General features: G+C 28.9%; 1 protein-coding gene across 1 annotated transcript in view; it reads left to right on the forward strand.

Moving 5' to 3' along the window:
* Roc2 (Regulator of cullins 2) overlaps positions 1–9,317 on the forward strand; it is a 394,011-nt gene extending 384,694 nt beyond the window's left edge. Inside the window, exon 2 of the mRNA XM_075382436.1 lies at positions 8,997–9,317. Coding sequence (XP_075238551.1) covers positions 8,997–9,181 — 185 coding nt within the window. The 3' untranslated portion in view covers positions 9,182–9,317. The remainder of the gene's footprint in view (positions 1–8,996) is intronic.
* The last annotated feature ends 13,203 nt before the right edge of the window (positions 9,318–22,520 follow it).

Consider the following 22,520-nt stretch of genomic DNA (forward strand, 5'->3'; position numbering starts at 1 on the left):
TGGATACTTAAGGCCTGTTCTCATAAGCAAAATTATTGCGTTGAATTATGGTTTCATCATCTGGTGTTCTGCTTCGCAACAACATCCCTTTTGCCATAGCTATGTCCTACCACAAGTCTTCTCCTTCATCCTTTTCTATAATTTCCAATCTTTATCTCATCTATTAATTTCATCCTTTTTCTTTCTACTTATACTGACCCTTGAAAGCAGTTGGCAAGTTTCTATTTCTCTTCCCACATGTCTTAACCAGTTTCCTTCTTTTTTTTTCAATTCCTTCATAGTGTTCTTTCTTCTTTAATCCTGTTCACTACATTCTAGTTTTTTTAAATTAATTCATCCATCTTACTTTCTCCATACCCACATCTCAAAAGCTTTATTCCGGTCCCACTTCTGTAAATCCAAGTTCAGTTTTTTATTTCATAGTAATTTCCTCTTCTTACTGAAGGCCTCTTCTTATCTTTGCCAGCACTACCCTTCCTTTTATTTCCATTGCGCTCTTCCAGTCTTCTGTCACTATAGTCCCCAAATATCTGTTATTTTTTACTTTTTCTATTCTTCCTTCACTTGTTCTTACCATTAAATCCTCTTTGTGGTTTACTTCCATTTCTTTAGTTTTAACCTTTTGTTTTTCCATTCTACTTTTTTCTCTTTAAGAACTTCCATCATTTTCTCCCATTCGGCCCTATTAACTGTCTTCTCCAAATTTATAAAACACTCACATTCTTCTTTCTCTCTCTCTCTAAATGTCTGATTTGATTATCGCAATTATTTTGCTCTTAATTGTTTGTCTTTTTTAATCTAGTGTGAAGTTATAATAATTGTACAAGCCCACCTGGCTGGTCTAGTGGTTAACTCGTCATCCCAAATCAGCTGATTTTGAAGTTGAGAGTTCTAAAGGTTCAAATCCTGTATAAAAGTAACGCAGTTACTTTTATACAGATTTGAATACTAGATCATGGATACCAGTGTTCTTTGTTGTTTCAATTAACCACATATCTCAGGAATGGTCGACCTGAGACTGTGCAAGGCTACACTTCATTTACATTCATACATATCCTCATTCATCCTCTGAAGTGTAATAACGTATGGCGGTTCCAGAGACTAAACAGAAAAAGAAAGATAATTATGCAGTATTTTGTGAACTTTGTTCTCTTTCGATTTTTCCTTATCTTACAGTACTCTTTCATCTTTTCACTGTGTATTTTTGCTTTTCCTCAGACAACTTTATTCCAAGGATTTCTGTAGTCAGTGTATTTGATTTTTTTTATATATTATATAAGTTTTATAACCATTCAGTCTAATGTTTTAGATAAAAATAATTAAAAATATACTCATAATTCTCCATGAACATCAAATTTAGTAACATCAAATTGCCGTCCAATGTTTGATGAGTTTAAAAGAAGTGATATCTTGCTGACTAGGTTAGCCAAAGTTGATCCTCAAAAATCAAATCCTTAATAAAATCAATTTTGATTATATATAATTAATATCCACTACTAAGACCTGCAGATCTATGGCTGACTGAACTTAATCTACAATTTACTGTTACAAATACAACTTTCGCTGAATTAGGCTATGTTTGTAAAGATACAAAGTAATTAAATTATCTGTTGACAATTGAAATAAGAAACATTTCTTGCCTTTGATGTTAAAAAATATTATAAGTTAGTCAATTGTGGAGTAAATTGTGCAAAAAAGCAGCTGATTAGTCCTTATATTTCTTTATGATTAACTTTCAATAAGACAGCATCATTTTTTTCCTTTGATTATTTTATCTGCATTTTATTATATTTTTAATTAATTTTCTTATTGCTGTTATAAATAATATAATGTTTAAACTACAGTATTCATTACTATATGTCTATATCAACTGTGAAAAAAAAAAACAAATTACTGATCAAATCTTTGATCTTTAAAGAGAAATTATTGGATTCACTGTTGAAATTCATGATTCAACTGTGCAATTATGGTTGCTTTATCACATTAAGTCAGAAAAACATGTCTGCTAAAAAATAAACTTCTAACAGAAGATATGAAGAAAGAGAAACTACAGTGGGCTAAAAAATTTGTAAATTGGACTTTTCAAGATCAGTTGAAAGTTATTTTTGAAAGTACATTTCATTATGGAAGGGAACCAAATGTCTACTGTTTAACTGAAAAAAGGATTAGAGAATTTGCTTTTTTCCAAATACATTGTTCAATTAATGAAACATCTGGTAAAAAAATTTTTTGGGAATGTTCTTTTTTGTTGAAGGACCTTATTCAAGGAAAGGTGAATATAGAAAAACATATATTCAGAGATTTTTGGAAAACAGAGTTCTGCCGCTTCTGGAAAATAAATATTGGCCATTCCAACAAGTTCTCACTCTTTTTTATTCTTTAAAACAGCATGAAAATTCATGAATAACAATAACTGTTTAAATTAAAGGTAAGAGAGTACATAGAAAAACAATTAATTTCCTTCCAGATTTATATGTTTGTCATTCATAATTACAAATATAATTTTCTAATTTTGTCTGTTTTTATATAAAATCATAATTGTTAGATCAGACTTCAAGTGTTGATAAGTGTAACTCACTATTAGAAGTTTTCATTCTTTCAAAACTTATTGCTAATGAAATAATAGATGTTTAATATGTAAGAGTATAATGATGTATAACAACTCATAAGTTTTTAACTTTTATATGATATTAATATTTATGTCAAAATAAAAGGAAAAAAAACCCAGATTACATTAATTGTAGAACATACAAAAACATTTTCATTATTATTTATTCCTCATCAAAGAGAACTTGAGTGATGGCAGCAGAGTCTAGTTTATACTAGTAACAATTTAATGGAACATGACTTTATCAGTAATTTTGTTTGTTTTCACAGTTGTTATAGACATATATTAATGAATACTGAAGTTTAAACATTATATTATTTATAATAGCAATAAGAAAATTAATTAAAAATATAATAAAATGCAGATGAAATAATCAAAGGAAAAAAAATGATGCTATGTCTTATTGAAAGTTAATCATAAAGAAATATAAGGACTAATCAGCTGCTTTTTAGCACAATTTTCTCCACAGTTGACTAACTTATAATATTTTTTTAACATCAAAGGCAAGAAATGTTTCTTATTTCAATTGTCAACAGAAAATTTAATTACTTTGTATCTTTACAAACGTAGTCTAATTCAGCGAAGTTGTATTTGTAACAGTAAATTGTAGATTAAGTTCAGTCAGCCATAGATCTGCAGCTCTTAGTAGTGGATATTAATTATATATAATTACATACATGTTTTTAAATCTTTTAAACATTAAACAGTAGCTTACTTAGAAATTTTAATATCATATAATTTATAGTAAAAGGAAACACAGCAAATTGATCAAATAGTCGACTGGATGGAAATGACTTCAGTATTTTAATTATGGATTTTTTCTCAATTAATAAAGAAAGAATGTGACATAATATACCAAACTCCAACAGATAATCCTCTAGAGTATTATATATTGAACCAGGTCACAATAAATCATCCTTATCGGATAAATATATTTCTCAAAAATACCACCAGTATATATGTGATAGATTTTAATTTTTTACAAGAAAAGCATCATATGCAAATTAATTGAAACAAGATTATTTTTGTAATATGTCGGTTTATGTCTATACTGACAAAATAAAGAAAATAAATTACTTTAAAATGATTTTTATTATTTAGTGTGTCCTGTATATTTAATTAAACCTAGTAGACATCAAATTAAATACTAATCTATTCTTTCTGCAAATTTATGTCATAAAACCTTAAGCGATGAAATCATTTCTCTTTAGTTGTGTGATTCATTTTACTAAGCTTATATTAGCTCAGTAAAATGAATCCTGTGATTCATTTAAATGTGTGATTCATAAATGGATCACAGATTTTCAATGGGATTCATATCTGGTGAATTCTCAAGCTGGTCAAGTACTTTTATACGTTAGTCCTGAAAAAGATTAGGTTATCTTTTTAGGTAGATTTCATAAGAAAGCTATCTCTTGTAATAGGTACCATGAGTTGACTTCCAGAAAATTTTGACATATCTATGGGTTTCACATCCCCCAGATCCCAAAACCACCGTCAGTTCAAAAGTTTATGTATGTATATATCTACATATACATTTCACTTTCATGTGGACATGATAACTGTCGTAATTTTGCACCAATCATTTTCAAATTGATACATAAAATATACTGACCCAAAATTTCGGTCGAGTTTGTTAATGGGCAAAATTGGACCACAAGAGTAGAAATATCACTATAACTTTCTTATTAAGTGAAATATTGAATTCGTATAAAGTTCCTATTTTTTGGATAAGTGCCTAAAACTTATCTAAGTAAAGTTTTTTGATATCATCAACCACTCGCCCAGGGGGTGGAAAAAATGGGGTTTTGTAAACAAAAAATCATACCTCCCTTAATAGGCACAGTATTGAATCGGTTTAAAGTGGTCATTAGTTCTCTAAACATTACCTAAAACTTTTGTCTGAAACAATTTTTGATGTGACAATTTTTGCTGTTACAGCAAGGGATGACCAAAATGTTGATGAAATTGTAAGAAGACGACGGGGCTTGTCGAATGCTAAACATATGAAAATTTTTCCACACACAACCATTGTCATATTGAGTAAATTTGAAGTTTATTTTAAATTTAAGGTGGAAATGTTTTTTATCCCTTACTTAGCAGCAGTGAAATCTACCTCCACCTTCCAGCATGCCAAAAGGGATTTTTTGATACACGTAGCTATTCAAGATCTTACTGAAACATGGCTGATCCATCTGGCTGTTTTTATTAACTTTGGTAACATTATTCGCTCCAGTAATGATAAATATTTTTCTCTGTTCATCATACCTTCATATGACACAAGTGATTCCATCCCATTAAATGAAAAACAACCCAACAATATATATATCTTAGAAGATGTTGTACTGTTTTATGGGTATGTTTTGGACTTAACTTTTCACCATCATGCTGTACATGCTGCATTCTTATTTCTGGAACATAACATTTTCAGGATTCGGTAGAAAATAATTTTTTTTCCAGTTTTCCAGAGTCCAGTCTTTATATTTTTTAGATCATTCAAGTTGTTTTTCATCATTACAGATGCCAAAAGTTGTTTTTTCATGGTCTATAAGCTATCTGACCTGCCTCCAACAAACTCTGATGAGCCATCAAGTCATATACTTAGCATCTTGTCTCTGGTTTCTGCAAAACCTGATATCTGTAAATTCTTTTTGAAGGCCAAAGTTTTTTTTACTTTTTCTTCAAAAAAATCATCATATTGTGAAGCTATTCCTAGCACATTTAAGTGAAAATGAATCCCATTACATTTAAGTGAAAATGAATCGATTTCATTTGTCAGTTTAATGATTCAATTAACTATAATTAAAATCATCCTACATTCAGCCAAATGTATCTTATTGAATAAAGGAAGTGTTTTCATCTAAGGCGATTAGAGCAGCCCTCTTCCAAATTGTTATGACTATTATTAAAAATTCTCTATTCATACAACAAATACATAGAAAGAAGTAAAAACATGACAAAGCTAACTATAAAAAAGGAACTGAGCAATTACTAAACTACAGATTAATCTCTCAGCTGGCCTCTATGGCGCAGGTGGTAGCGTCTCGGCCTTTCATCTGGAGGTCCCGGGTTCGAATCCCAGTCAGACATCATTTTCATGCATGCTACTCAAAACATTTATCTCATCCTGTGAAGCAGTACCTAACAGTGGCCCCAGAGGTTAAAAGAAACAAAACAAAAAGGATTACCTCTCAAAACTTAGTAAGTATTACTCGGCTAATATCTGAATGGAAACAGCTGAAAACAGGTTGGCCAACCATGAAATAAAAAAATATTGTATTTGTTTTAATTAATTTGTACAAGGGGGTAAATTCCATTTTTTTATTATTATCTTTTATGATCACATAAGATCATTTGAGTCAGTCAATTATCCAAGTCTATTCGATGGGACTGTTTGGGCCTTGCAGTTTTCCCAGTACTTTTTCATACATTCCAATCTTTGTGCCCTTTCTAGTGTTGAAAATATTCATATTGTCAGTTATTTTTCTTGTGAGTGTGAAATGTTTTTTTTCTTTATTTACTTGTTTAATTTAATTTTATTTTATTTTATCTGTGGTGCTTCTGGTGTAAGGCTAATGTCCTTCAGATCCTCTCTTATTTATCTGATCCATCTGCATCCAGTTTTAGTGTTCTTTTAGTCAAGATTATACTGTACCAGCTGTTTCAGAAGTTTTGAAATATTGCATCCCCATGATATGTCCAAATAATCCTAGTCTCCTCTTACGCCTAGTTTCAGTGATGGGTTTTAACACTTTGTACACGACTTTGTTGAGCACAATCTACCACTGTCTTTCTGATACTTTTTGTTGATGCATAGATATATACTAGTATATAATGTGTTATATATATATATATATATATATATATGAATATGATACTCTTATAGTTTTTAAGAGTGGAAAATTTTTATGGGTGGCAATAATTTAAAGGTTGGAAATGTAGAGTGATCATTTCTTTAAAATATTTGAAAAAATGATTAATTTTTTTCATTTTTGCTTCCTTGTACGAAGTAAAACAAGTATTGTGATTGTGAAAAATTTTGGTTTTCAGATTTCAATGAAAATATCCATTTTGACCATCCCTGAACCCATTTGACTATTTTCAGAATGTCGTTTGTATGTACATATGTATCTTGCATAACTCAAAGACAATTAGCCGAAGTCTGTTACCTGTAGCCATAGCCATAGCTGTAGTATGTAGGACTGCTGTAACATCTATTTGTGAACCTCCCCTTTTGATTGCTATCGACTGAACCAAAAATATCCAAAAAAGCCCAAAATAATAAGCCCTCATTGAGAGCTTTTCAACAATATATCATAAATGGTACTTATTTTCATTGGTTCCAGAGTTACAGCGAAATGAAATTTTAATTAATTAAATATTTGGATCTACTAGGGGAAGGTACATCGGTTCAAATCAGACTTCATCTACTTTTCTTTTTCTTTTAACTTTTTTTTTAAATTAAATATATTATTGATTTATTAATAATTATTAACCCATGATTGTAAAAAAAGTTTTACAATAAATAATTATTCAATAATAACAATAAACAAAAAATATGGAAAAAAAATCAGAAGTTATTAGTGAAACAAAATTTTATGTAATTTTAAAAGTAATTTAATAGGCATATTTACATATGTGTATATGTAATAGAGTTAGTGAAACATTTGATTATTTAATATTAAATGAAAATTATAATTTAGAATCGTATTATTTTCTGATTTTCTAATTTAATTTCAATTTAATTTTATCTACATTATAGTTAACTACAGAGTGACTGAAAAATAGACTCTCACAAGAACAACATATACACTGAGGCATACATGCCTGATATTTGATAAATTGCAAAAAATTCTTATCTTTTAGCTCATTAATTCTCTGATATTGTCGGACAGTATTCTTCTTAAGTCGGAGTTGATCATCATTTCATTTATTTGTTTTTTTGTTGCCAATCATTTAATCACTCTTTGGTTTAATATAATTCTTCTGATATTAATTTGTGCACATGTTCTTAATTTGTGTATTGTTATTGCATAAATAAAGATCATGTTTACATGAACTTCATGAAATTTGCATGTACTTTATGTTATGTACATGATCTTAATTTGTGTGTTATTATTATTATATAAATAAAGTTCATGTTTGATTTATTAATAATTATTTACCTCTGATTGCAAAAAAGTTTTACGATAAATTAGAATTCAATAAAAAAATTTTTTTTAAATCAGACAGAAGTTATTAATAAAATAAAATTTTATGTACTTTTCATTTTTTTTAAATGTGTATATGTAATTTAATAGTCGTACAAGGCCGGCCTCCATGGTGTGAGTGGTAGCATCTTGGCCTTTCATTCACAGGTCCCAGGTTCAAATCCTGGTTACGTATGGCCATTTTCACATGCTGCAAATCATCCATCTCATCCTCTGAAGCAATACCTAACGGTGGTCCTGGAGGTTAAACGAAGAAAAAATTAGTCTTACACGGAAGTCATGTGGTGACCACATCAGATTTTTTATTGTAAGTGTATTAGGTTGATTTTTGAGCTTTAGCTAGTTTGTTTCTTCTCATTTGGATGAAGGTTCGTGCAAGTTTAGGTTGTTTGTTTTATTTCCCTGAGTTATTTAAATCGGGTTACTGTTTTGATTTTATTACTGATTATGTTTACTTTTTTTAATCGTGTTGGTTTTGGGGCATAATTTCTGCCTTTTCAAATGATATTTTGAAGCCAGTTTAATTTGCAGTTTTGAAGTTCTAATATCTGTGATTTAGCTTCGTCAGTGTCATTTGCTAGCAGTGACAAGTTGTCGGCGAAACCAAGACAGTTCTTTTTTATTTTTCGGCCTATTTTTACTTTTTGGGGACATTTGTTGGGCCATTCTCTCACTACTATTTCTAGAGTGCAGTTGGATAATAATGGTGAGAACCCTTGCTTTGGCGGAGTCCTGTTTTGATCTCAAATGTTTCTGAGAGCTCGCCTCTGAATTTTACCTCCAATTTGTTTATTAATCATGTTTATGTTTACTTTACTTTGTTTCATATTTACTTCACTTGTTTACTTTCGATCATGTTTATTAATTTGGTAATAATTTCATTTTATATTCTGATCGAAAAATACTTTAGTATTTACCCACTCTTTCTCTTAATAGGGATAACAGTACAACTAAAATTTTGTGTTCTCCAATCTGGCACATGAAAATGCAAAGAGACACATCATCAGGTAATCAGTTTGCACTAAGCCCAAAAACCATAAAAACGTTTTTACCCACATTCATGGTCAAGATTACATTATCAAGCCTAAATGCATTGTCTAGTTCTCAAATTTGATATTTTTTATGATGTAGCTGAATGCAATATATAATAATTTGTATTTCTTTTGGTTTGTTAACAGATGCATGCTTACGTTGCCAGGCCGAGAGCAAGCAAGATTCACGTTATGGAAGACAGGATTGTGTCGTAGTATGGGGTGAATGCAATCATTCATTTCATTATTGCTGCATGTCATTATGGGTGAAACAAAACAATCGTTGTCCATTATGCCAGCAAGAATGGTCAATCCAGCGTATGGGAAAATAGTAACATCTTAATCTATACAGTAATAAATTAGCACTAAAAATTACGGTGATTTTAATGGTATTTTGTGGTTTATAAATGTTGTATTGAAAATATAATAAGTATTGATAATAAATTTGTATATTTTTCATTATGGGAATATTTTGTTATATTATTTTTATTTTATATTCATTTGTGTGGAAATGATTTGCACTGTGAACTAATTTGCTGTGTGAATATAACTTTCATTGTTACATAAATGAGTTGTGACAGTGAAATTTATTTCTTTTAATTGTTGCTCTTTTTTACTTAAGAATAATGAATGATAAATAAAAGTTAATTAATTAAGTAAATAAATAAATTTTTATTCTTATTATAACAAAATACGTAACTGCCCTAGCATATACATGGATGAATCAAGGAAAACTGTGAAAAAACCTTGATTAAAGTAGTATCGTAGAATAATAATTAATTATAAAATAAATGTGATTAAAGTCCATATTAATTAATAAATAATTACATTTTATAATTCAGAAGAAGTTATGAAAATTATTTAAGTCATAGTCATATTTATATACATGTTTAAGAGGATGCTGAAAATTCAGATTTAAAACATTTTTTAATTAGTATTATTTAAAAATTCATCAGCAAAGTTTATTATTTCTGTTAAGAGAATCTTTAGTTACATTTTAAATGAATTTGAGGAATTCCCATTAATGAAAATGATAGTACTTATACTCCCCATACAGCTAAATTTTTGGTTGTTTTATTAGATGACAAATTCTTTTGGGTGATCAATTTTTACTGTTTTGCTTTAAGAACTTTATTAAAATGGTAAGCTTGTAATTGTAATTAAATATTTATTATATTTATGTATGAATATACAGATTGTCAGATCATGTTTGTCACCCATAAATATGAATTATAGAGATCGATATCTATAAAATTAAATCTGTTAACTTATCCATTTGTTTATATTTATGAATGTACACAATCTTCGTTAAAAACAATAATCACTTATTCTTAAAAAAATAACAATATCTACTCTACCAAATCAGATAATACAACAGCAGTTTACAAAATAATAATTTAGTTTATGAGAAAGGTCCTCATTATGATTCCATTGTCATTTTTGATAAATTACAGAATCATCTTCCTACAATTTTATTTAAAATCAATTAAAAACTGATGAGGGAATCTTCCTATCCCTATAATTAAAATTTAGTAGCATTAATGACCTATATTCATCAATCATCATCTAATCTTCTGATCCATCCAGTCTATAGACTTGTGTGCGCGTGCATGTGTGCACAGGGTATTTCTAAATGAGTTATTTAAAAGTAAACCTTTAATAATGACAAAAGTAAATAACTTGCAGAATTGTTTGATACGTCTCTGAGTTCAATATATATTCAAGTTTCATGCTACCTAACACCGTTAGTTCCTGACATTCTCACTAGGTGGAATGCATGAAAGAGTAATTCCAACAGTCATCGCAGAGTCTTGTTTTATCACAAAGATTCCAGGTCCAGAGTAATGTTCAGTTTTTGAGATGGCTTAATCGAATAAATGCAGGTAAATATTAGTGCAAGTATATTTGTAGTCAGATAAATCAACCAGATGTACCAGCTTAGAATTGAATATTTCTAGGGTTACAGTATGCATTTTTTGGTTACAAGCATAATGCATAATTGGCTGTCATTTAAACTCTACATATTAAAATGATACAAGCTTTGAGTGAAGGTGATAAAGACAAACAAACCAAGTTTTGTGTAAACTGTTATGCAAAATTGAGACTCAAGTTAATTATCATAATAAAATTGTGTTCAGTGATAAAGCAACCTTCCATACCTGTGTTAAAGTAAATTGACATAATGTTAGGATATGAGATAAGTGGATTCACGTCACACAATTGAACTTCTACAGGACTTATCTAAGGTAAATGTTTTTTGTGCTGTAAGCTGTCACAAAATTTATAGTCCTTTTTTTTGCCGAGTCAGCTGTAACTGGCATATCATATCTGAACATGCTTGACCATTATCTAATGCCATAATTACAACAGGATAAGGGCACAAAATTTATTATCAAGCAAGATGGTACGCTACCACATTATCATCATGCAGTTGTCATATCTCTTGCTAGCAGAGTGCTGAGTTGAATTGGACATGGTGGAACAATTTCCTGGCCATCATGATCTCCTGATTTAACTCCAATGAACTTCTCTGCGTGGGGTTATGTTAAAGACAGAGTATTTGTCCTCTGCTTCCAGGAAATGTCAATGAGTTGCAGCACCGGATAACATAAACAGTTGCCATCATAGATCTAGACATTCTTTATAGGATTTGGCAGGAAATTAATTACAAAAGGCAGCCATATTTAACATTTGTAAATGAAACTTGAAGATATACTTTATTCAGTGTTGTATCAAACATTTCTGTAAGTTACTTACTTTTTTTGTAATTAAATATTCTTTTTGTATAACTAATCTAAAAATAACCTGTATATATACTAACTCCCCATCACAGCTTTGCCTGTGCTAAATGGTTATTTGCATTTTCCGTGCTGGTCAATTCTTTTATTTTATGTTCTTTAGTCAAGTAACCAGTGATAGGTGCAGCCAGTCACACATACAGTTACGGTGGCAGTGGCTGTGTTGGTTAAACCACAGCGCCATATACCTTTGCAGCCCTTAAAAAATCAGGAATTAAAAGAACCCTAAAATGGTTTTTAAATATTTATCTGAAGAGTATTTACAAGCCCAAATCTACTGAATATCTAGTTTACTATAGTCAGGATTCGGAAAATTGACAATCATTGTTAAATATTTTTTTTACCTTCCTTCATCTCCTTTCAAGGTCCAATTTCAAAAATCTAGAAATTGGTTTATTGACATGAAGAGTACACTTCACCAAAAAGTGGTTGATTTCTTCATTTGTTACCAAGATATTAAAAAATAACAGAATCTAAAAAAAATCAAAAATCCATTTTAACACTTTTAATCTCTGAATTTCAAAAATTGTAGAAATAAATTTTAATTACACACAATTGATATCTATGTCTGTTACCGAGAAATTTAAAAAAATAAAAAATTTAATTATTTCTCCATCAAACTTAGAATTTCAAAGTAGATTTTCTTAGTATGCACTTATATATATATATATATAAATTCTGTATATATATATATATACAGAAAATCAAAATTCTGCAAAAAATATCATATATCCAGAAGTTCTATCAACTTAATGCTGTTAGAAAATGGGTTGGCTACATTATAATCTCGGCTGAAGCCAAGACAGAGGATGCTCTACCCATTTTCTTACAGTATTAAGTTGACAGAGCTTCCGGATATATGATACTTTTTACTTATTTTGATTTTCTGGTAGCAGAATGTGCTGTCTTTCCAAATTACCAAGTGGAAAGTCCAACATATAACTCCTTGAGAAAACAGTCTGATCGTAAATCAATACCAATATCTTTGAATGTCTAGCCTTGCGTTTTATTGACTGTTATAGCAAATGAAAGTTTTATAGGGAATTGCAGCTTCTTGAAATGAAATGGTAAGTCTGTTGGGATCATTGGGATGCAGGGTATAAGAGCAAGTTGGACCTTTCAAAATAGTGGCCTCGATGTGATTTTCCATAGTTGTGATTTGCAACCTCGTGTCATTACATAACCTTGTAGGGTTAAGGTTTTTGTTGTAAAATAATTGCCTCTCATTTTAAGATTGAGCCTACAAGCTGGAAAACTTGCAGGATTACGAGAATTCAAACGTTCTGGGGGATAGTGGACTGCATTGTCAGTATTGTTTATAGAATCTATAGATTGATATTCCTTGCTTTGTCCTTCAACTTTTTCTAAAATCATATTATTAATTTCAAATGCAGATATATTTTGAGGAGTTATGATAGATCTTTTGCAAATCCACTTGTACAGCTTTTGTAAAAGCTTACTAATTTCTGGATAAGTATTGAAAATGAGATCATCCATTCTACGCACAACATTATCACCGTTTTCATCGACAGAAATGTAACCATCATTCTAAGGAAGAGTCCCATTTCCAATGTTTAGGAATTGTAAGAGAAAGTTAGCATCACTAACCCCAAGATGAACTCTTATATTAGTTCTTAACTTAATAGTGAGTACAAATTTCCATAAGGGTGATGATTTAAGGCATGCATGAACAACATCAGCCCTAGTTCCTCTCGCAATGACAGGCAATGTTTCCAGAAAACACAAAAGTTATACCACCCATTAATTTACTGCATGATCTAATATCTTGATGGGTTCATTCAATGGCTTCAATATGAGCTTGATGACTCATTGTGCATTCATCCCATACTATAAGCTTAGCATCTTGGAAAATTTGTCCAAGCGGACCATTTTTATGAGTAGAGCAGATTCTTGCTCACATGCAACATTTAACAATAACTTAAAAGTGGAATGTGCAGTTTTCCCACCATTTATAAGTGAAGCAGCTATTCCTGATGATGCTACACTGATTGCATCGTTTTTACTTGAGCGAACTTGAGGAAGAAGCAGATTGATTAAGAAAGTTTTCCCAGTACAGGAGCATCTAAGAAAAAAAAAATTGTTTGTTGCTACCAATTTATATCATCAAACGCCTGATGTTGATCTGATACTAATTTAGGAAGATTAATAATTAAAAAATAATTTCTGTTCAACAACGTCGAAAGAAAATATTAACATTGTATTATAGCTTCTTGATTATCACATTTTAGTATTGGTAAACTGAGATCGCATAAGTATTTCCCACTTAACGTAACGACAATATCTTCAATCTCAATGAAACCTCTATTCAATACTTCATCTGAAATTGCAATCTCAATGTTATTGTTTTGATGTCGGAATTGATAGAAAATATCTTTACAAAAATCTTTATAGAACATTTCCCACAATATATTCAGTTGGACAGGATTATAAAAAATATATATATAATTGCAAATAATTCTCTCAATTTAGGAGAAGACTGACAGACAGAAGAATCAGTAAGCATGTCTTTCCAGTGATTATCATTTTCCAATAAGCCAAGTGCATTACAAGCAGCTTTATATGTTTGGTATTGCAAATCATCAACAGTTTTCAAGTAATCAAAAGATGTAGGTCGTTTAACATTATGCAATAAAATATGCAGATGAAAGCATTCACGTTAATTTGGATGAATTGTATACTCTACCCATAGCAGCATGCTTTTTGATTCCAGGAAATCCTTTGATGTCAGTTCTGAGCTTTCTTCTGCTAAACTTATTATTATTATTATAGTTACAGTATCTAGGATCTTCAGGATATAACAGAGTCTTACCGAAGTCAACAGACTAATAAAGCTCATAAAAAGCAATAAGAATATGTGGACTTTCTAGGGCTCCTTGGAGATTTTGTTCGGTGAAATAAATAACTTGATAGTTTTTGAACAAACAATAGGATAATGTAGATGTATTGGAAAGTTAAAAAATTGCCAATTGGCCTCAGATGTACATATATAGCTACCATTAATGCAATGATTCAATTCATCTCTTTGATTTTCAACCAAAAGTTGCTTGATCTGAAACTTTGTTATATATATTTGCAGATATATTGAATTGCTTGCACAGAGTTGCAAAATGCAACATTTATGTGGGCATTAAAGCAACGTGATAGTAGTGGACAATGTGTGACGATCAATTTTTTATCAATATCAGTTATGCAGTGACAATGTAATGTTGACAATTTATTTTGTGACTTTATTTTGTATCATGGGATTTATCCTGTTTGTTTTAATAAATAAATAAATAAAAATTGGTGATTGACACCAGGTGCTCGCAATAAACTTCCTATGCTTAGGTAAACTTGACCTTGAATTTTAAACATAGGAATTTTAGCACTGAAAGAAGAAGTTTTATATTTTCCAACATTATCAAGAAAATGTTTTGATAAAGGTTGAGATCCGAAAATTAAACTGTTGGTTGGTTTTGGTGGCTCATTAAATGTAGGAAGTGAAACTTTCCCACCTCAACAACACATGCCAGGGGCTTCATCTTTCCATTTTTTTGCAAAACAATGATTGGACATTTTAATCATTGCACTAATCTGTAAATCTTTACTATTAATATATTCCAAATGAGGATCATATTCAAAAGCAGATCTGAACTTTAAAGTGGCTGTTTTACATTGTATAGCATCTTAAAATAGATCCTCACGCTTTTCCACAGTCCCATGTAAATGTGATGTAGACATTCACCTCGCATGTGTAGATTTTTTACCAATATTACATTCTTCCACTTCAGCATGATTTTAGAAAGAGAACTCAACAAATACTGCCAAAATTGATAGATAAATAAATTAATTTGAATAATCAAATATGTATCTCTGAATAAATACCGCCAAAATCATTCTCAATAAAAAAATTATGGTGCGTGGGTTTGTTTTTTTGTCGTGTGTGTTCACATTTTTATTAAGTTGCTATTGGCGCAGAGCGGACCAATGATGGTGCGCCAGGTGGCTGCACACAGCTCCCTCCACACTAAAAGCAAACCTTTACTTTACGCGCTCTTCCGCTAGAAGTAGTCCGTTGTCAATTAATTTACAAATTATTTAATTTGATTTCTAAGCATAGCTTTTTTAATTTATATTTTTATTTACTTATTATTATTTATTAATTTTATTTATTTAATTTTATAAATCTGAATAATCAAATATTTATTGCTTATCACAGAACCAATATATCATATTACCTAAGAAAGCGAATAAAACTGTATTAACATATACGTATATCAAAGAAACGAATTGAAATTATCTAATATTCAATAATTAACAATTATCGGCAGCTTATGCTCTTGTGATTAAGTAGAGTGAATTTAGTGCACCATGTCTGCCACCTAGCAGAGAGCCAATATACTAATTAAATGTTGTTTCCTGAGCGCAACATATCTGCCGCCTAGTAGAGAGTCAACATAGTATATATGGAGGCAGTGAAGCATTATAACATGCATTTTTATTTCCTTGTACGAAGTAAAGGAAGTATTGTGATCCAAAAAAATTTGGATTTTGGACATTTTCTTAACTGCAGTATTAAGCCCTCATTGAGAACTTTTCAACAATATATTGGTTGAAAAGTACCAATGAAAATAAATTCCACCATAAGTGGTACTTATTTTCATTGGTTCCAGAGTTATAGCCAAATGAAATTTTAATTAATGAAATATATAGATCTTAGAAGGCGAAGATACTTCAGTTCAAATCAGACTGCATCTCCTTTTTTTTTTTAACTTAAATATATAATATATATTTATTAATAATTATTAACCTCTGGTTGTAAAAAAAAATTACAATAAATAATAATTCAATAATAACAAAGTGAAAAAAATTATGAAAAAATATCAGAAGTTATTAATGAAATAAAATTTTAAGTACTTCTCATTTAAAAAAAATGTGTATATGTAATTTAATAGGCGTACAAGGAAGTCATGCGGTGTCCGCATCAGATTTTTTATTGTTGTTTTTAATGTTTATTCGAGATGAAATATATCTATAAACTTTCTCAGTTATGCCAAGAAACACTTGGCATATTACAATAAATAATAATTCAATAATAACAAAGAGAAAAAAATTATGAAAAAATATCAGAAGTTATTAATGAAATAAAATTTTAAGTACTTTTCATTTTAAAAAAATGTTTATATGTAATTTAATAGGCATACAAGGAAGTCATGTGGTGTCCGCATCAGATTTTTTATTGTTGTTTTTAATGTTTATTCGAGATGAAATATATCTATAAACTTTCTCAGTTATGCCAAGAAACATGGGTAAATATTTGATTGCGATTGATCAGGTAGTTTTTTTGTTTATTCCGAGCATAAAAACTCCTTCCTCTTCATATAATAGTATACATTTTTAAATTAATTACAATACTGAAACCACCAGGTATATTTAACTAAAGGTAAGAAATGCTTACTAACTGGAGCGCTTTCAAAGTATTCATTTCATCATCAGCAGTTTAAAATTATGAATTACATATCTATTACATTAGCACATCAAGCTTTGTCATTTAAAATTAAAACCTCATTTGTGTACTATGATATGACAATGAGTGAGTCCACTCAATGGTGTAATACTGGTTTATGTATCATAGTATATAAAGATTTTAATTTTAAATGACAAAACATGATATACTGATGTAATAGATGTGCAGTTTATAATTTTAAACTGCTTTTGATGAAATGAATACTTCAAAAGCGGTCCAGAAGTTAAGTGTTTCTTACTTTTATTGACTTTATCTGGAGGTTTCAGGATTATATTATTCAATTATTTGATACAGTGATTGATAAAATGTTTGAAAAAAAAAGGATATATATATATATATATATATATATATATATATATATATATATATATATATATATTGTTAATGTCTTTGAATTTTCTTTTCAAAATTTTTTTTATGTATTTCTATTTTGAAGCAGCATTTTCAAACAATATAAACTAGTTAAAGTGACATTTACTTCCTTGTATGAAGTAAAGGAAGTATTGTGTTTGTGAAAAATTTCGGTTTCCGGATTTCAATGGAAATATCCATTTTGACCACCCTGAATCTATTTTGACTAGTTTCAGCGTGACATCTGTACATACATATATATGTATGTATCTGATATAACTCAAAAACTATTAGCCATAGTATGTTGAAATTTTGGATTTAGGACTGTTGTAACATCTATTTGTGCTCCTTCCCTTTTGATTGCAATCAACTGAACCAAAAGTGTCCAAAAAAGGCCCAAAATCTAAAAAAAATCTGGATTTTGGACTTTTTCTTAACTGTGGTAATAAGTCCTCATTGAGAGCTTTTCAACAACATATAATGGTACTTATTTTCATTGGTTCCAGAATTACAGCCAAATAAAATTTTTACAATAAATAATAATTCAATAATAACAAAAGACAAAAAAATATCAGAAGTTATTAGTGAAATAAAATTTTATGTACTTCCAAAAATGTGTAGATGTAATTTAATAAACATTATTATATATGTATTTATGTAATAAATTTGATGAAACATCTTATTATTTAATATTAATTGAAAACTATAATTTAGAATCTTATTATTTTTGGATTTTCTAGTTAAATTGTATTTAATTATTCTGGAATTTCTGTTTAATTTTATCTACATTAAAGTTAACTACAGTGACTGAAAAATAAACCCTCACAAGAACAACGTATACACTGAGGCATACAAAAATTCTTATCTTTTAGTTCATTACTCCTCTGATATTGTCGAACAATATTCTCCGTAAGTCAGAGTTGATCATAATTTCGTTTATTTGTTTTTTGTTACCAATAATTTAATCACTCTTTGGTTTGATATGATTCTTCTGATCTTAATTTGTATACACGTTCTCTAGTTTTCAAATTTTCTCTCTCTTTATGCTCATCATCCTCTCTTAATTTTTTTATTCTTTCCTTGGTCTTAATGTTTTCTTTCTCTTTATATTTATTATCTTCTGTTAATATTTTTATTCTTTCTTTGGTTTTAACATTTTCTTTCTCTTTATGTTTATCATCTTCTCTTACTTTTTCTATTCTTCCCATATTTTTAACCCTTTTTTTCTCTTCATATTCATCTTCTTGTCATTTTTTTGAGATATATTTCTTCATATTATCTTTTTTTTCCTGTATGATTATTTCTTTTTCATTTTTGATTATTTACCAAATAATCCAATAATAAAAACTAAATATTTTACACCGTAAGGTCGAAATTAACATTTGTAACCAGTACACAGGAGTTCACTAAGGCAGAAAATTATTATTAACTTTATTTATACGACAACCAGAAATCTGAAACTTTTGTTAAACAGCAACTCACAAAGATACGAATAATACTGATCTAGTAATACGAATAACAAAGGGACTTTTACTCTGATAACTGTACAAATATTTGATGTTAATAAAAAGTAATATTTCAGCAGTTGTGTAACTGTCCACTTTATTAAAAGATTGGAGGATCATATCTCAGTTTTAAATGAAATAAGTTTAAATGAAGTGCAACAAAAAATTCATTTAATAGGCATACAAGGAAGTCATGTAGTGTTCACATCAGATTCTTTTATACATGGTGTAGTGATCTAAATAATGTAATATTATGGTACATAATATTACATTATTTAGATCACTAAATAATGATCATAAATAAATCTTACATTATGATAGATACTATCATAATGTAAGATTTATTTATTTATTATTATAAAATTAAACACATTTTATAAATTGAATATAATAGTGAACTATGATCGAAATATTGTACATGATTATTTCCTTACATATCATTACTTTTAATAATAGCTACATTGAAATCCCCTAAAACTAATAATATAATTCAGTAAACCTATCCCAATTCCACTGAAAATGGAATTGTAACTTTCTGAACTTCAATAAATTCGATGCTCATTTCAGATGCTAATTTAGTTTACTTAATTAAATTACTTTGTTAATCTATTATGTTTATTATAAACAGCTGTGTGTTGAATTTTATAAAACATTCTAATAAAATCATAAACTAATAAATAATCTATAATATTCAATTATCTATTTATTACTGTTTTAATGGATGTTCAGTGAAAACCACAATGATGGATCTTTAATATTTAAAAACACTTTTAATTCTGAATAATTGATTTACAAAATAACATTCTTATAATTTTACAAGATCAAAAAACTGCGTAACGCAAAGTTTAGTTGTCTTGTATTTCAATGATAAGGAACATAACTCAGTAGCTTTGGAACCTGAAAAAAAAAACAGATTGGTCCATAGTTTATCCTGATTTAAATGTAGTTGAACAGTTTGGATGAATTATAAAGGATTTCTTTGAAATTATGATGACTACAGAAAGAGATCAATGTTATACAAAGCAAAAATTAATTTTTTTTTGTAGATTCCTAACAAAATATGGGAGACGGGTACAATTTTTATTATTTATTGTGATTTATGAAATTTATTTCATAAATTTATAACTCATTCTTTACCATTACGTGATTATCGTAGATAAGAAATAATGAACAGATATAGTAGAGATTTGTAATAATGATAAAAAATAAATATTCTCAAGAAGTATTACATTCATAAATATAAAAAAAAATATAAATTGATGAACCAGATCACATTCAAAGATGATGACTTAATTAAAAACATAATAAAAATACAATCTAATAGTCGGAAATAATGACATTAGAACAAAAGAAAATACTACATTTTAAAGATTAAATCATTCCGGTTCTGGACAGCAAAATTTACTTATATGTTCATAATATTATTCAAAATTTTATATTGTAACAGATATATAATTTAATATAAATGAAAGATGTGGGATACTGCAAAAACTAGTTATTGGAAATTAATATTGATTGATTTTTAAAGTCAAGAGTTCTAAGGTATTTTCTAAGGCAGTTGCTTTTATATGGATTTGAATGGTAGACCATTCTACCATTAATGCCGGTATTCTTTGATGGTTGGGTTTCAATTAACCATACATCTCAGGAGTTGTTGGCCAGAGTCTGTTCAAGACTACACATTTACTGGTCGGTACCTTTACACTTACACGCCAGACTACAAACAAATGCATTGGCATCTCTGCTGAGTACTGTTGATATCATATCACTGTGCTGTTACTCTCTGACATGGTATTACATAAATAAATAATAAATGTGGTAAGTTTAACTTATCTAATTACAGTGTTTTGGTGGTTTATTTCATATAATATTAAATTTACATATATATATATATATATATATATACCAAGTGTCCCACAAATAGGTGTTCACTTTTGATTTAGTATCACTTGCCCGTTCCCCCACCGATTCTATTAAAACTTTACAGACCTTTTAACGGGGATCTAAAAATGTTCCATGAAAATTTCAACCTTCTAGGATTTATAGAAATAAAATGACGGCTTCCAAATAAAAACATCAATTTCAGATAAACCAAATTTTATTCATTACAAAATAGCTGGTAAAAATGATTAAAAATAGATGATGTATTGTTAAACAGCTGTTCATATTGAATAAAATAAGTTGATAACTAGTCATAATCATGACTAATTATCTAGCTGTTCTTAAATATTCTAGTTCTAATTATCTAATCCTGTATGTTTATATCTTCATGGCCCTTAAACCAATTTTAACCTAATTTAAATGGCACGACAGCCTGATGAAAACATGACATACATGTAAACATAAACCCTTCCAGAATTTTTCAATGCTAAAATTATGTTTTTTTTGTTTAGAAGGGGTCATGAAACATCAAAATCTCCAAAAATCTTGACATACAGAATTTGACCAATAAGTAAGTATAAGTAGAAAAACTTATACTTACTTTGGTTAACACTTGATTTCACCTGCATTTTATTAATACTATTTGAGATATTTAATTTATAATGTATCATAAATAATATTTATTAGTTAACTATTTATTATTTTTTTCACTTATTTATTTAAAAAAGTAATTCTATGTAGTTCTTTCTCAGTATCTACTGACTATGGTTCTTTTACAATCTAGTTTTTAAATTTTAAGTAATCTGTTTCTTATAAACAATTTTTGTGTGCTTCTTTTTTTTCATTAATTTTACTTTTCGTTGGCAATCATTTTCATTTAAGTTCCTAAAAATATGTCAATCTTTCACAAACTTGAGGCTCCTCTACTTCATCAGTTTTGTTTTCAAGAAATTTGACTAATTTTTTTTTGTACAAAGATGAAATAGCATACAAACAGGTTATTTTTGTCTAGTTGTATTAAAATATCAGTTTTTATTTAAATAGAATGTAGGTTTCATATTTATTAACTCTAAATTCCACTACAGGGATAAAAAGAAAGTATAACTGAGTTAGGAATAAACTTATGAATATTTAGTAATTAATAAGATATTAATCCATCACTGGATAAATTGTAATCATCTAATCTTAAATATGGATAAGACCATTGCATTGTGCTTTTCAGATCGACATAACATTGCTAATCGTGTCTATCGAATTCCTATTAATGATGATAATTGTATTTCTGTTTCCCATAAAGTGATTTCTGGATGTTTTATTTGATGACACAGGCACATAACTAGAATTTTTTTCGGGGGGGGGGGTGTGGCTAAGGGGACTAGTGATGATGATGATGATAAAATAATAATAATAATAATGAAAATCATTTTATTTTGAAACATTTGTTTTATACTTTATTGCATTTGAGAAATACAACATGCTGAGGTTTAATGCATCATTTAATATGCAAATAAGAATCAATGTTAGTACTAATTTTTTTCATAATCCAAATTTATAATTCACATTCACACATTTACACTCCGATAAAAGTTATGAATTATTAGAAAGCTAG

Source organism: Lycorma delicatula, chromosome 1 (assembly GCF_047948215.1).
Source record: "Lycorma delicatula isolate Av1 chromosome 1, ASM4794821v1, whole genome shotgun sequence".
Lineage (NCBI taxonomy): Eukaryota > Metazoa > Arthropoda > Insecta > Hemiptera > Fulgoridae > Lycorma > Lycorma delicatula.